This window comes from Ovis aries, chromosome 10, assembly GCF_016772045.2.
Source record: "Ovis aries strain OAR_USU_Benz2616 breed Rambouillet chromosome 10, ARS-UI_Ramb_v3.0, whole genome shotgun sequence".
In the NCBI taxonomy this organism is placed as follows: domain Eukaryota; kingdom Metazoa; phylum Chordata; class Mammalia; order Artiodactyla; family Bovidae; genus Ovis; species Ovis aries.
The window spans coordinates 33,212,083-33,227,261 of NC_056063.1; the positions used below are offsets into that span (position 1 = coordinate 33,212,083).

The following is a 15,179-nucleotide window of genomic DNA, read 5'->3' on the forward strand; positions in this document are numbered from 1 at the left end:
CGTGAAGAATGCAACCTCTAAAAAACTTCAGCACAAAACCCAACATCTCAACTGTTTAAAAAATGTACTGATTTTTAAATCTCTAATTTCTAAGCAAGCATCTCAATTACACATTTATATGAACACTTCCCCTACTTGAATTCTTTACCTTTTGACGTCTTTTCTCTTTCCTTTTGTCTTCTGTGTCTTGTAGCATTTTTTCTTTCCAGAGGTCAAAGAAATAGGAAGGATCAGTATAGAACTTCAGCCCATCCTTCTTATCATCTCTGTAAATCAATGTATTACAAGTCAGGTGGGAAAAAAAGGTTGTGTATTTTCATATGGAGTATTTATTAACGTTCATTTAAACTCTCGAGATAACATCTGCATGAGGAATCTGTTCTATCCTATACTCTCTGAAGTCTCCCAATTTTCCTTATTTGAAAAAAATGTGTGAACATGCAGTAACAGCAGTTTTTTCTAGAATAATTAAGTAAAAACTACTCTTGCATATTTAGATTTAGAAAAATGCTACCCAAAATCACAATATGGCTCATAAACAGCAATATTTAATACCACAATTATTTCAAGGTATGTTCTGCTTACTCCAATGGGGGCTATATATAGAGACGGATGGATTTCTTAGCACATATATGTTCACTTCTATTCTGCAGTGACAAGGCTCTTTGGATAAAAATTAGCAAGTACTCTGTCTTTTTAAAAATCAGGTTTGCCCAACATCTGTAATTCAATTAGGAAAGAAGCAGAATATTCACGGCACATAAACGTAACTAGGATAGAAAGTGATGACCTAGATACTCTCCAGATGGAAAGTGAAAGTGTTAGTCACTCAGTCACGTCACGTTGTGACCCCTGGGACTGTAACCTGCCGGGTTCCTCTGCCCATGGAACTCACCAGGCAAGAATACCGGAGTGGGTTGCCATTCCCATCTCCAGGGTTTTAAATGGAAGTAACTCACAAAGAAAATTCACTTGCAGCTATTTAGTTTTCAAGAACTGCTATAATTACTATATATTAAAAAATATTTCAAGTCTTTATATGCTACTCATTCATCAGAAAGTCAATAAAATGCAGCCAACATGGACCCAAAGTTGTAATATACATCAACAGAGAGCAAAGCTCAAAATACTCATGTTAAGACATGAACACTCTATCTGCTAATGCTTTAAAAAGAGTATGTGACCTATATATTACTTTCAAGAGGAAGAAAAACCTTTTCACTTAAAGAGAGCATTTCAAGTAGTCATTTGATGCATACAGAGAAAGAAAAAAAAAATCAGAGAAATAAGTATAGGGAAGAGTTTGTGGCCCAGTAGTCAAACAAAGTGACGTGAATTACTCGTGGGAAACTGGTCTTGAAGTCCCTGCTATGCCGGGTTCTCTAAGCTTCTCAGCATCAAATGATAAGCCAGTCTCTCAGGAGGGTGGTCTGGCAGATCTCTGCCTGACAGTCGCTAACAAACCAGCACAACTCACTGTGTACTTCAATCTCTAGTCATTTAAAATCCTCTCTCTTCCCAATTTCCTAAGTGACAAGCAACCTGCATTACTGGGATTTTAATGAAAACATTGTTGTGAAAAATATAAACTCCCCTAAGATACTACGGAATATACAGGTCGTCAATATAGGTGAGGACATAGAAAAACTGAGCAGCAACTTGCTGCCATTTAAAAATGTATAAAATGCATCTTCTTTTTTCAAAAGTGGAGCTAATACTTTGATGAGAAGTTACTACTTAATGGAACAAATATGTATAATAACTTAGCAAACGTTAACCTTGAGACCAGAATATAAGCAGAAATATTCTATGTTCATCGCAACTAAACACTTGACTTTTCAGTCACACTGTACTTATTTAAAACTGTGTTGTCACTGTCATATTTAAATCCAATTGCAGAAGTTTGTGTTTTTTCCTACCCCAAATATTTCTGTATTAATAAAAAGTAGATTTGAGATGGCATGACTATTTTTAAACACATTATTAAAACACATTTTTCTTTTCCGTAAAACTGAATATACACAATATATATGAGCATCAATTTATTTTTATGCAACTAAAAATTTTAACCACCACAAATATTTAATCATGATCTTGATTAGTCAAATATGAGTGGTTCACTGAGTTTTCTGGGTTTCTTTTTCCCTTTATAACAAAATATTTAGTGAGGTTTCTTAGGAAAATTTTAGTAAGTTCTCATCGCTCTGGAATAAATAAAGCTGAAATTGCCCCCAGAAAAATATCTGCTGAACAAAAGCAATTTCACAAGTTAAAACATTAGGCTTCCCACCCCATCTCACCTCTCTAGCTTGTCAAAGAGCCACGGTTTGAGTTCCCAGAGTCACATGACAAATTCCCACCGGCTATCTATTTTACATACAGTAGAGTGGGAGGCAGGAGGGAGGTTCAAGAGGGAGGGGAAATGTGTACACCTATGACAGATTCCTGTTGATGTACAGCAGAAACCAACGCAGTATTATAAAGCAATTATCCTTCAATTAAAAATAAATTTTTAAAAGGTTAAAAAAAATTAGGTTTACAATACTACTATTAATCTTTAAGTTGAGTATCTAAAGACTCCAGAAACATATATTTGTTTCACAGAAAAATGTGGTATCCTGATCCACTCCCATCACAGCTTCCATGGAATCCCTGTTCCATTTTCTGGAGCATCTTTCGGTCCATGCTGCAGAAAGGGATGCAGTCTGAACGATTACTTTCCAAGCAGAGCTGCAATAAAGGACAGGTCCAAACATTTCCTTTTGGATCCTGAGAAAGGACAGGAATTCAGACCAAGGAAACCCCTGGGCGCTGCCTGAGAAGGGCCACCAGACCCAGGAGAGCAGTAACGGATGTGGGGGACTCAGTGAATTCAGGAAGGCGGGGGCACCCCCCGGGGGAGCTAATCCTGGGGGGCCGCGAGGACCACCCCCACCAGTCTGAGCTCATCAGAGGCTGAGGAGTGAGCTCTACACGGAGTGAGAGACGGGATGAACAGAGACTTACTGGGTAGGCCAAAAAGTTCATTCGGGTTTTCCTGTAACTGTTCCAAAAAACCCAAATGAACCTTTCAGCCAACCCAATACATGGAAACAGGAAAGAACTCAGTGACGCGGCAGCAGGTCGGAGAGGAGTTCTGAAGAGCATTTTCAGCGTCTTCATAATAATTTTTGTACAATTTATTTTTCGATCTTTTTCTAGGAAGTTTGGTCCTGATAGTGCGTCCTACCAATTCAAATGAAAGGTTACCTTCTTGATTCTGTACTCACTCTTAGAAACCCCAACGCTGCAGAACACACGTTTCTGAATTAAATAACACATGTCTGCAGGGCTGAAATGCTGAGACAGGTACTTGGCTGCATTAGAGATGAATTATGCAACTCCTTTAAACTTGACTTTGAACGTGAGGATCAACACAATCACACACCATTACTATGTAATGTGCCATCTTCTACTCAAGGTATCTGCATCTGAAAGCTAACATCAGAGCTCACACTTCCCTTGGTAAGCTTATCTGCATTTTGAAATACTCAAACTTTAGCAATTCTGTAAATCACTAATGTCATCGTGGTTGTTTTTGTTGTTGAGTCGCTAAGAGTTGACTTTTTTGTGACCCCAAGGACTGTAGCCCGCCAGGCTCCTCTGTCCATGTAATTCTCCAGGCGAGAACCCACTGCAGTGGGTTGTCTTTTCCTTCTCCAGAGCATCTTCCTGACCCAGGGATCGAACCTGTGTCTCCTGCATCTCCTGCATTGGCAGGCGGGTTCTTTACCATCTATGCCACCTGGGAAGCCCAATTTCATCCTGGATAACACTGCAGTGATTATTCTCAAAGTCTGAAAAGATGTTTTCACCACACTGCCCACCTCTCTCAACTTACTTACCTGAGAAGCTCTGGGGACGCACCTGGAAGTGGAAGACCTACCTGTACGGTGTAAGGATGTTCAGAGGAGGTGGTTTATCGCTCTGGTTGTAAATGTCAGCAACAGGATTAGGAATGCTGTTCTTTGAAACCACCTGCTGGTCTTGGACTGTGGAACTTTTGAAAGCTTTTTTCATGTTGATATCCTGTAGTGACACTGTTTAGAGAAAAGTCCCCCAAGTCAGGTTATGTGGGAAGATTTTGAACCGTTTAGAAACAAGCATAATTTGATTCACAATCATAAACATCTCCTAGAATAGCCGAATATATAACATCTACGCTAGCAGAATAATATCTATTATTGTTCATTTAAAATCATGCTTACGAGGATGCACAACCCCTCCCTCTGATAAACAATAGTTATCTCTATAAATCATGTCTTTCCTTCTTTTGTGGCAATATAATGATTTCATTGAGCCTAATTATGAGTGCACCATTCTTTACTTAAATAGCATTTCTCAGAAACCACACAGGAATAAAGTTATGAGTGTAATAGGTATGTAAGCACAAAGATTTGGGGTATCCAGTGGGAGGGGAACCATTCAAACAGTTAATACGTCTGCAAAAAATACATGAATGTAGAAAGTGCATTAAGTTTTTCTGACAGTAATAGTAAGGAGAAATGGTAAAGCTTTTCAGCACACCTCGAGTCCTGGAAATTAAGCAGCATGATACAAATCTACACTAAGGAGTCTGAGAGAAGCAGGCTAATTACCCTCATTTCTTGAGTCTGAATGGCATGCTGCATCTCAGGTATCAACTCATCTGACCTTGACATGACTTTTTGAGGTGGGTGTACAGGCGCATTCACCCACTGGACCAATGAGGCTGACGGTCAGGGGTGTTAAATGACCTTTCCAAGACTGCCCAACGGAAGAGTGGCAGGATCACATAGAGCATAGATTTCCTGATTTGGTCAAGGATTCTTCTATAGGAATATCCACCAAGGAAAGTCATAAGGGAGAATACTGATTGGGAAGGGAATGTAAGGCTATAAAATGTGCTGTAGAATCTCATGATTCGAACCTTTTCCAGGGTAAGGTTTATCACAAGCACCACAACTGCAAGAGTCAACAAAAAGCTGAATAAAGACAAGTGAGTATTTTTAAAATCATTTTGACACCATTTGAAAAGTATATGACTGATTTAAAATGTTAAAACTCCTGTCTGAATAGAACCAGTAGCTATTCAAACTTTTCCTTTTAAATAAAAGATACATTTAAAAATCAAATTAAAAAGAGCACATCTCTAGCTTCCTAATTACTGTTGGAAAAGTAAGAACGTTCATAACAAATATTAAAATCTCAATGTTCTACACTTGTTAAATTTTTAGTTCACTAACTTAATTTTGACCTTTGAAACAGATCTGAAGACAAGAAAACATGTTTTTTCGAATGATGAGGGATGAATTTCATAAATAACTACATTAAAGAAAACTTTCACATTTTATTAATACTGCTATTGAAGGCCTAATAGAAAAATAAGATGCTAGGATCATTTTAATGCCAGGAGGGAAACTGTAACTACCTGTATAAAAAATAATTTTTAATCTGACTGTTTTCTTCAAAGTAAATATAAAATGGCACATTTTGATTTGGGGGGATAGTTTTTTTCAGTCTAATTTCAGTCTCTTATTTGAAAGAGACAAAAAGTGAAAATTTTTCTAAGGGATTGTTGAATCTTAATTTTTTTTTGAAACTATCCCAATTTCAGGGAACATCATCAAAATGACCATCAGTTAACTACACAGCACCTGTGGATACTAACTTTGTTTTAGAGGCCTGAAGCCCTTCATTTCCGGGCAATTAAGTCAGCAGGATCCGCTCAATTACTTACAATCAGTCCTACCTAAGGGGAGCAGAGGGTACAGGGCTCTCTTAGCTGGACAGTATCTTTGGAGTGAGTCTGTGATTTTTCCGGTAAGAAAGTATCTTTCCAATAACTACCAGTAACCTCCATTAGGACTTCTAACACTGAATGCATTCAGCGAGTCCTTTAAAACAAATACTGCATGTGTCGTTTATGGAAAAATTGAGTGTGGATCACCAGGTAGACCAGATGTGACTCTTAGTATTACTAAGTAACCCCGAGCTGCGGGTTTGCCCCTTGCTTTTCTTCTAGGAAAAGACGAGATGAAGGATGAGCACATGACCCCGAGGAGGCAGCAGGGTGATTCCCTCCCCTCCTTCAGCATCACTTCTGGCTCCGGACTCTCCAGGGATGACCTACCCTCTTCCACCGTGGAATCCAGCTGGGTGACCTTGACAGCAAGGCGATCAATCCTGTCCTGCAGAGAGTTCGCACGGATGTAGAAGTTGTTGGCCTCATTAAACAGCTCTCCAAATATGTCCTCAGCATGTTTGCCTGCAGAAGGCACCAACAGAAGGCCGCTTAGTTAGAGGCCACACTCTCACCCAAGCCCAGCGCCAACCTCCGCACGTGTCATTTTGTGTAAACCATCACAAAATGTATCACTATCAAAGAAAGGCCTGTAGGATTTCTCCAAATTTTTTAGGAATACTCACCCGTATCTGAAAGTGACCCAAAGTTGTAGGATTTTTAAGTGACCCAGATAATACAGATTTTTTACTATGAGCTTTCTGCACCCACCAAGTTGCTTCCCATTAAATTAAGCTTCTTTGGGAAAAAATTAGCTCTCATTTTGCATGCTTTGTGCATACACGGTTCAGGACCTGAACTTTCCTTTTACTTCCCAAGTAAACAAATTTGATTCAACAAATCATGTTGGCTTCTAAATTCAGGATTTTAACCTCATTCACAATCAGCAATGTCAGGTATCTTACATGGTGCCTCACACTTCCAATGGCATTAAATTCTTCTAATTCATATTTCAAAATCTAGGTATACAATGCTAACTCTGGCCCTCCCTAAAAATCAATATGTTGAATTCTGAGTTAAATTTTTCTGTACAGATCATCTCTTCTTTCCCGTGAGTGAGAGACATACCTCCCATCTTCCTTAGAGTGTAATTAACAACACTTCTGAAAATTTCACAGGATCAGAATCAGTATCTGCTTTCACTCAATTTCCAAATCCTAACACCATTCCTTTACTCACTCAACAAACATTTAATAACTGCCTACTAAGCATGCAAGGAGCATGACTGCTAGATGCTACGGTATGAGTACGGTTAGTTCTTTAAAAAACAGCTAAACTGTCTTCCAGGATGGCTGGACCATTCTACATTCCTACCAGCAATGAACGAGAGCTTCTGTTGCTCTACCCTCTCGTTAGCACCTGGTTCGGTCAGTGTTTTATGTTTTGGCCATTCTAATAGGTGTGTTTTATCTCGTTTTAGGAGAAGGCAATGGCACCCCACTCCAGTACTCTTGCCTGGAAAAGCCCATGGACGGAAGAGCCTGGTGGGCTGCAGTCCATGGGGTTGCTAAGAGTCGGACACGACTGAGCGACTTCACTTTCACTTTCATGCACTGGAGAAGGAAATGGCAACCCACTCAAGTGTTCTTGCCTGGAGAATCCCAGGGATGGGGGAGCCTGGTGGGCTGCCGTCTATGGGGTCGCACAGAGTTGGACACGACTGAAGCAACTTAGCAGCAGCATCTTGTTTTAAGCTGCATTTCCCTGAAGACTGACGTGGAGCATCTTTTCATGTGCTTGTTTGCCATCTGCACATCTTCTCCGGTGAGAGGTCTGTTCTGGTCTTTTGCCCATTTTTCAAACCAGTTGTTCTTTTTTTTATTGCTGAATTTTAAGAGTTCTTTGGATATATTTTGGATAATGGTCCTTTATCAGATTATGTCTTTTGGAAACATCTTCTCCCAGTTGTTGGCCTGTCTTCGTCTTCTCCACAATATCTTTTATGAAACATAAGTTTTTAATCTGGATAAAGTCCAGCTTGTCAATGATTTCTTTACACTGTCATGTAAAAAGTCTTTCACTGTATCTAAACAGTCACAGTCGTATCCGAAGTCATTTAGATTTTCTCCTTTGCTATCTTCGAGGAATTTCATTGTTTTGCATCTAGGTCTAGGATCCATTTTGACTTAATTTCTGTGAGGGGTATAAGATGCATTGTTTTTAATCTGCATATTCTATCAATTTATCACTCAAAAGGGAAGAGAGCCTGAACCTTCCCGGAAGAAAAGTCACCTGGAGCAAGAATAACTGTAATGCTTTCACCGTGTGTTACACTTTACACGGTGCTCTCACACTCACCTTAGTCTTTGCTCTGAACCCCGAGACTATCACCTCCACGAGAGTGAAGAACCACCTGTGTCCAGTGGGTGTCCCCAGCTGTCCCCACCTGGGACAAAGCCTTCTGGCACCACCTGTATGATGACTGAGAACTCACGAGGACATGGAGCCACTGCTCCCACCTTCCAGGTGACTAAGCTGAGCACCAGGTGGTCCGTCCAGACACCGTGCCGAGAAAGTGGGACAAACAGATGAAATGACAGCTTGGGTCTCCTATCTTCCGATTCCCTGCCTTAGCGCACACTTCCCTCAGCTTTCTTGGCTAGAAATCAGCAACTTCCTATGAATTATCTCAGGTCATGAAACACTTGGAAATTTCCTGTTTACTTAATAAAATGGACTGAAATATTCTGCTGCTTCAGTGGTTACTCCTAGATACTGGATAAGCATCTCTTAAAAATTGAAAATTTGTATAATTTCATGAATTCTAACAGTGTAACTATTTTAATAACAGGAACACTGTCTGAGGAAATAAGATTAAGAAAGGAATCAATGAACATCACTAAAAATGGGAGTGGGGACTCTGAACTACATATCTCAGCTGAGCAGTAAATCGTTTCTCCTGAAGCTGAAAATCCGCGGTGTGGCTCTCTCATCACTTGAAATCCTGCCGACAGTCCCCACTCACGCAATATACAAAATGGTTCCAAAAGGCGAACCAATTTTAAAAAAAAAAGAGTCTTCAGACGAATTATGGATGCTTTTAAACGCTATAACTAGATGCGGCATCCAACGGTAATGTTTGTTTGCTGCCTTTATTATGAACTTCCTGAGCAAACCTTGTGTGTCTAATTACCTAACAGACATCTCCATGCTGGTGTCCTATAAGAATCGCAATCCCTGGACAAGTTCTCATAGGAACTCATGTTCCCATTAACTCAAACCCACACCCCTACGTGGAAAGGCATGGTCCACCTGCAATGAAGCCCTGGAAAGAACAGAGTCACTCGTGACTGCTCCCTCCCTCCACGGGCAGACACCAAACCTCTCCTGTCCCCCACCCCCTGGGCTCCAGCCCTTCCTGTTTCTCTCCTGAATTATATCAACAGCTTTGTTTTCCTGGGTCCAGATTTGCCTTCCATCCTTAGATCTGCACGTCAGGATGCTGCTATTCCGACCCTTCACTGCTCCCATCATCTCAAGACCAAACCCAAGGCTCTGAGCAGGCACGGGGCCCTGTGCACTTCTGCTCTGTCTTTTTTCTGGGCTCCGGCAGGACACACTGCCTAAACCCTCCCCACTTGCTCACAGATGCCATTAGTCCTCTGCGTGTTCAAACCCCTTCCATGCTGTCACCTCACTCAGAAAAAGAAATGAAGGCCGGCAGTGACTCAGAAGGTTCTGCCGGGTCCAGCTCAGGGACCTCCAGGCCTATCCCCTGCTGCCATCTCCCTCTCACGTTCCTCACCAACCATACGGGCCCCGCGGATACTCAGACAGGCCTGCTCCCGCCCAGGCTTTCACATCTCCTGTACCTCCCGCCTGGACCACTTCTGTCACCCAGGTCTAGACCCAAATGTCATCTTCCAAGGGAGATGTTCTCTAGCTAAACAGCAATCGCCTCTCTGTATACACACTCACAGATGTAAACAAACCCCCACACTCTCCCCCTTCCCTCCCTGCTATGTTGTTCTCTGAGCAGTCACCGCCACGTAGTAAGTTATACACTTGTATTCAGTGATCCTGTTTCCGGCCTGCCTCCTTCCACAAGAACACACGATTCAGGAAAGGAGGACTCTATGCATCGCTATGGCATCAATCGCCAAGGTCTAGGGCGTGTCTGGCTTACTGTAGGTACTCAAAAAGAGATTTGAAGAAACAAACAAAAATGCACACATTTAAAACCCATCCTTCGGGAAGCAGACTGGGGTCTGTGAGATCACAGGCCCCTCCCTGTGTCCTCAGATACCCAGAGGACATCTCAGTCACAGGACGCATCCTACAGCCCTCCTCTTGGCTTTTTTACACAAGTCCTGTAAGGGCGTGGGCCACGCCCGTGGTCTCTGCACTGATTGTGCTAGCCGGTGCTCAGCATCTCTTGAATAAAGACACATAACCTGTACCATTGTTTTCTCATTCACAAGGACACAACCAACAAAGGCTCCCTGCTCAGGTGCACTTGGGAAACGCTGGACCAGAAAGATTAAACATGTATATGCCTCAGGCATCTCAAAATCTTTAACATGCTCGTTCCACAGGACAAGCCTGTGCACACCACATTTTCAAACTGACTGGTTTTTGAAATACCAGTATCGCCTTTCAGACTGTTTTCTGAAGCCCGTTTGGGAAAATGCCTGCCCATTCAGCTGGATGACCTGTAGACAAAGCACTGTGTTCCAAATGGTTTGGATTCAAGTCTAGCAGCTGTTTTTTTGGAATGCCAGATGTAATCAAAATGGAACCAACTAATTTTTTTCTACTTGACCATTCATGGTTTTAAAAAAAAAATTCCAGTGCAACTCCAAGAAAACCCCTTTCTCTTCAGTGCTGCAGAAATCTAATTAATAGCAACAGTGTGTACCACTGACAACTCGGGCATGGACTGCACAGCCTCTTCCTGAAGTGACTTGAATGTTCTCAAAACACACTCTGCAGATGCTGAACAGGCCAAAAAGGATCAATACAACGGACCCTCTACCTTCACTGCTTAATCCTATTTGAAAAAACACAACGGACACTCTACCCCCCTTGGAAGTTCTCGATTTATAAAAACAAACAGAAATTAAAGACTTGCAAACTTAATCTTCTACTAGCTGCTGGAAGCTGACAAGTGACTAAAGAGAAGAAAATAGGAGGAACTATATTTTCTGATGAAAGAGAATAAAGTATTGCAACCACAGCACTCAGTTCTATGAACAGTAACTCGTTCGAAGAGCTTAATTTGACTCACTCTTCCAATGGCAAGTCTGATAATAGCTGAACTGAACTAATTCTGAATTAAAGACCAGAAGAGGTAAGAGCCACTGATTCATTCTTAACTGACAAAGAACCAATTAGGGATTTATCTGTACCACACGAGTTTGAGTCCAAGCTCAAAATCTTGTTGGGAAGGAAGGGAGCAAGGAACGGGGCAACGGGCGGAGGGTGATCTCTCAATAAATGAGTATTTGGTAGGAAGGACGCAGACGGGAGTCAGGGGTGCATGAGGCAGGCAAGAAGGGGGTAAACCCAGTCCTGGAATCACCACCGTAAGCGGCCGGGGCAGGACATGCCGGTGCAGAGGCAAAGCAGAGGGCTGAGATGGCAGAAGGGGGATGTCTGGCTCTCCCCTAAAAGCTTTTATTTTCCCAGTGAAATAAGCAAATCATTTGCTCACAATCTGGGATCGGGGGCTGCGGGGAGAAAAGATGTGAAACAGGCAGGAAGCTAATTAGTGCAGGAATTACAGTGTGGCTGCCGAGTGGCCCTGAATGCCCACCTGAGGAAGGCTGCTGATTTCATGTCCCTCTCCTTTTCTGACACAAGCTCTTAAAGACACAAACTTCCCTCCGAGCACCTCTTTACATAAATCCCACAAATACATTGGTGATTCTGTGTGTTCATTACCGGTGCAGTGAGAGTTTGCAATTTCCTTTTTGAGTTCTTCTTTGACCCAAGGGTAAATTTAGAAGCTGCCTGTGGGTTTGATTTTCCAATATGTGAGAACTATCTAGAAAGATTATTAGAATTATTTTCTCATTAACATCGTGCTCTTGGTGGTATGAGTCTCTTCAAATGTATTATTTTATGGCCAAGCGCATGCCCCATCTTAGACAGGGAGCATTAAAAGAACGTATATTCTGCAGGTGGGAGTTTCATGTTCTACAAACATGGATGAAGTCAGCCTGGCTGGCAGTGTTGTTCAAACCTCCCATATCCTGGTAAGTTGTGATCCTTGGAATCTGCCTTTCCCAGTTCTGGGGCAGTGGTTTGTCCTGTGACCTCAGTTTTCTGATGAGCTAAAAGAAGCTGCTGAGATCTTTTCTTGTGCAGGTGGGTGTGAGTTCCACGTCTGGAATGCCAGGCTGGGGTCATCTGTGGTTCCTGCTTCTTTCTGTAACTTTTCTCTTTCTTGATTGAGTGTCACGCTCTTCTCCCTTCCCGTGAGTCTCCTATTTTTGGCTGGACCACGTGTGTAGAAGGCTGGTAGAGAATGAAGCAGACACAGTAGACCTACCCTTATGAAAGGCCCTGTGTCAAGGAGGAACACAGCTGAGACTGCTGAGCATCACAGTCATGGACTGATAGGAGAGTGGTGTCATGGTTTGGACAATCTTAGAAAAAAACATTAAAATCTTCCCTCAATGTTTTTAGGTGATAATAACAGCGCAGATCGCAATGATCAGAGAGACACCTGTAAGACACTTATGATATGTTACTGTAGGCCTATGAACTCACGAGATGGGAAGAACACAGCTGATAAAGGCAGAGAGGTTTGATGGCTGGCTCTCCACGTGAGCTAGGAAGAATTAGTCTGTGTTTAAACCCTGCCACACTGCAGTTGGCCCAGGGCAGGGAGAGCTGAGAAACAACCCTGATGTCATTACTTTTATTGAGGAAACACTTCTGATGCTCCAGGTGAGTGATGGGTTAGGGAAAACGCTTCAGTTTCCAACAGCCCCATCTTTGTGAGGAGGGGATTCTTCCGCTGCTGCTGCTAAGTCGCTTCAGTCGTGTCCGACTCTGTGCGACCCCAGAGATGGTAGCTCACCAGGCTCCGCCGTCCCTGGGATTCTCCAGGCAAGAACACTGGAGTGGGTTGCCATTTCCTTCTCCAGGGATTCTTCTACTTGCCTCCAATTCTGTAGCCGACAGAGCCTTACTTTACACGTACAAGTACACAGGGCTACTTACCTCCTTCACTGGCTTTCTATTTTTATCCACAAGAAATGCAAAAACCGGTCTGAGGCAGTAAATTTTTAAAAATCCATGCTGTTTCTTCCAGTCAACTCTGTCTAGTACATAAACACTTCTTCTCTTAAAGCACCCTTAACCTAGCCTGAACCTGCATGGTGATGAACTTGTGATCTCTCTCTTGAATATGTTATGTTTAATCTCCCCTTTTTCCCCTCAAATATTCCATTTGGCTAAAAACATCCAAGAAATCTATTCAGTGCATGCCTTCAAAACACTTAAAATCTCTCTTCTGACTAGACTGCACTTGGTATAATCAGTTAACACCACCCTGAATTTCAGATCCAATTACATAAAGCAAATGTATTACGCTGCAAGCCATCAAGGAAGTATTTTCATTTAATTTAGCATTTGGTCTGATATGAGACATAATACATAAAGAGTATTAATAAAAATATTAATCACTAATTTTAAAACTGAGAAGAAAACAGACTTTCCTTCTCATTTATACAAGTACTCAATGTAGAAATTAAATGGAAAATAGGTTTTGTAATAGTTTTTTTTTAAGAGACTCATGTTTAAAACTGATAAGAGTCTCAGAATTTTATACCATTGGTAAGGATGATCTTAGCTCTGTGGGAGGAAGCTTGATGACATATAAGATGAAAGAAATCTTAAAAAAAAAAAAGAGAGATGCCAAAAAAGATTTGAGATGTAAGTATTAGTTTTATACAAGAATTATGACAGTGTCTCCCCAAACAAAGAAACATATGTATGCCCAACAGCAAGATAATGGTTATTCTTGGTATACCAATGTAATACAGTAATCTCTGGATATTAAAAATGTATCTTGGATGCTGAATATATACCAACTGAGTATAGGCTACAAAACCAGATGTATGAGAAATCACTTTTAGAAAGATATATATGAACCATTATCAATGACTTCCTGTGATTAATTTTAAATAATTGTAATTTTTTCCTTCCATGTTATCCTATGCTAAGTTTTCTATACTATCTTATTAGTACCATCAAATATAACCAAAACCTCTGGGCGGGGGGCACCTAAGGTCTAATTCCCCTCCTTGTGCCATCCTGGAGGCCTTCATGAGAAAGGAAAAGAAAGCTATTACTCCAAGAACGTAGAGAGAGAAGTAGAAACTGGCTTGGGAGGCACAGAAATGGATTTGACACAAACGCTCTGTCTCCTTCTTAAAGCAAATTCTATTAGAATTACATTATAATGTCAGAAGGAATTTGATTGCAAGGCACTAATTTTAATTGAGCAACTAGGTGATAAGAACAAGAGCACTCAGATAATTAATCAAGGAAAATGATGAAGAAGCACTCCCAATTCAATGTTAATTGCTACGCTAAACTGTCATTATTTGAGGAAAAAGATATCAATACTCCACTACTGGAAAACCAAGTAACACACTAATTTTTTTTTTCCACCTCACTGAAGTAAAGTTGATTTACATATTATTTTCATTTCAGTTATATTACACAGTGATTCAGTATTTTTACAGGTTATATACTGCACGAAAAGCTATTACGAGATAATGGCTATAGTTCCCTGTGCTGTATATATGTAGATTCTTGTTGCTTACCTGCTTTATCCACAGTAGTTTGCATCTCTTAATCCACACCCCTATCTTGCCCCTCCCTCTGCCCACCGGTAACCACTAGCTTGTTTTCTGTATCTGTGAGTCTGTTTCTGTTCTGCAATATACATTCATTTATTTTCTAGATTCCACATATAAGGGATACACAGTATGCCTTTCTCCGACACTTATTTCACCAAGTATAATATTCTCTCAGTCCATCCACATCGCTGCAGACTTTCGTTCTTTTTTATGGCAGAGTAATATTCTACCGTGTGTACGTGTGTGTCTATAGCCCATTGTCTCCATCCGTCGGTCGTCAATGGACATTCAAGCTGCCTCCAGGCTCAGTTGTTGTAAACAGTGCTGCTATGAACCCTGGGGTTGTTGAAACACGTTTTCAAGTTAGTATTTACATTTTCTTCTGGATATACATCCTGGAGTGGAATCGCTGGGTCATATGGTAGTTCTGTTTGCATTCTGAGGGACTATTTGGTATCTATTATCCCCTCAGGACGCTGAACTGTCCCCCCACCGATGTGAAGAGAACCGGAGAGACACCAGAGGCGCACCAGCCCCTCCAC

General features: G+C 41.4%; 1 protein-coding gene across 7 annotated transcripts in view; it reads right to left on the bottom strand.

Moving 5' to 3' along the window:
- The window catches only part of WASF3 (WASP family member 3), a 74,746-nt gene that overhangs the window by 14,230 nt on the left and 45,337 nt on the right, over window positions 1-15,179 (bottom strand). For all 7 annotated transcript variants that reach the window (XM_042254874.2, XM_015098172.4, XM_042254869.2 and 4 more), the window contains 3 exons: window positions 6,152-6,286; window positions 3,926-4,079; window positions 149-266 (listed from right to left, as the gene is read on the bottom strand). In XM_042254874.2, coding sequence (XP_042110808.1) covers window positions 149-266; window positions 3,926-4,059 — 252 coding nt within the window. In that variant the 5' untranslated portion in view covers window positions 4,060-4,079; window positions 6,152-6,286. The remainder of the gene's footprint in view (window positions 1-148; window positions 267-3,925; window positions 4,080-6,151; window positions 6,287-15,179) is intronic.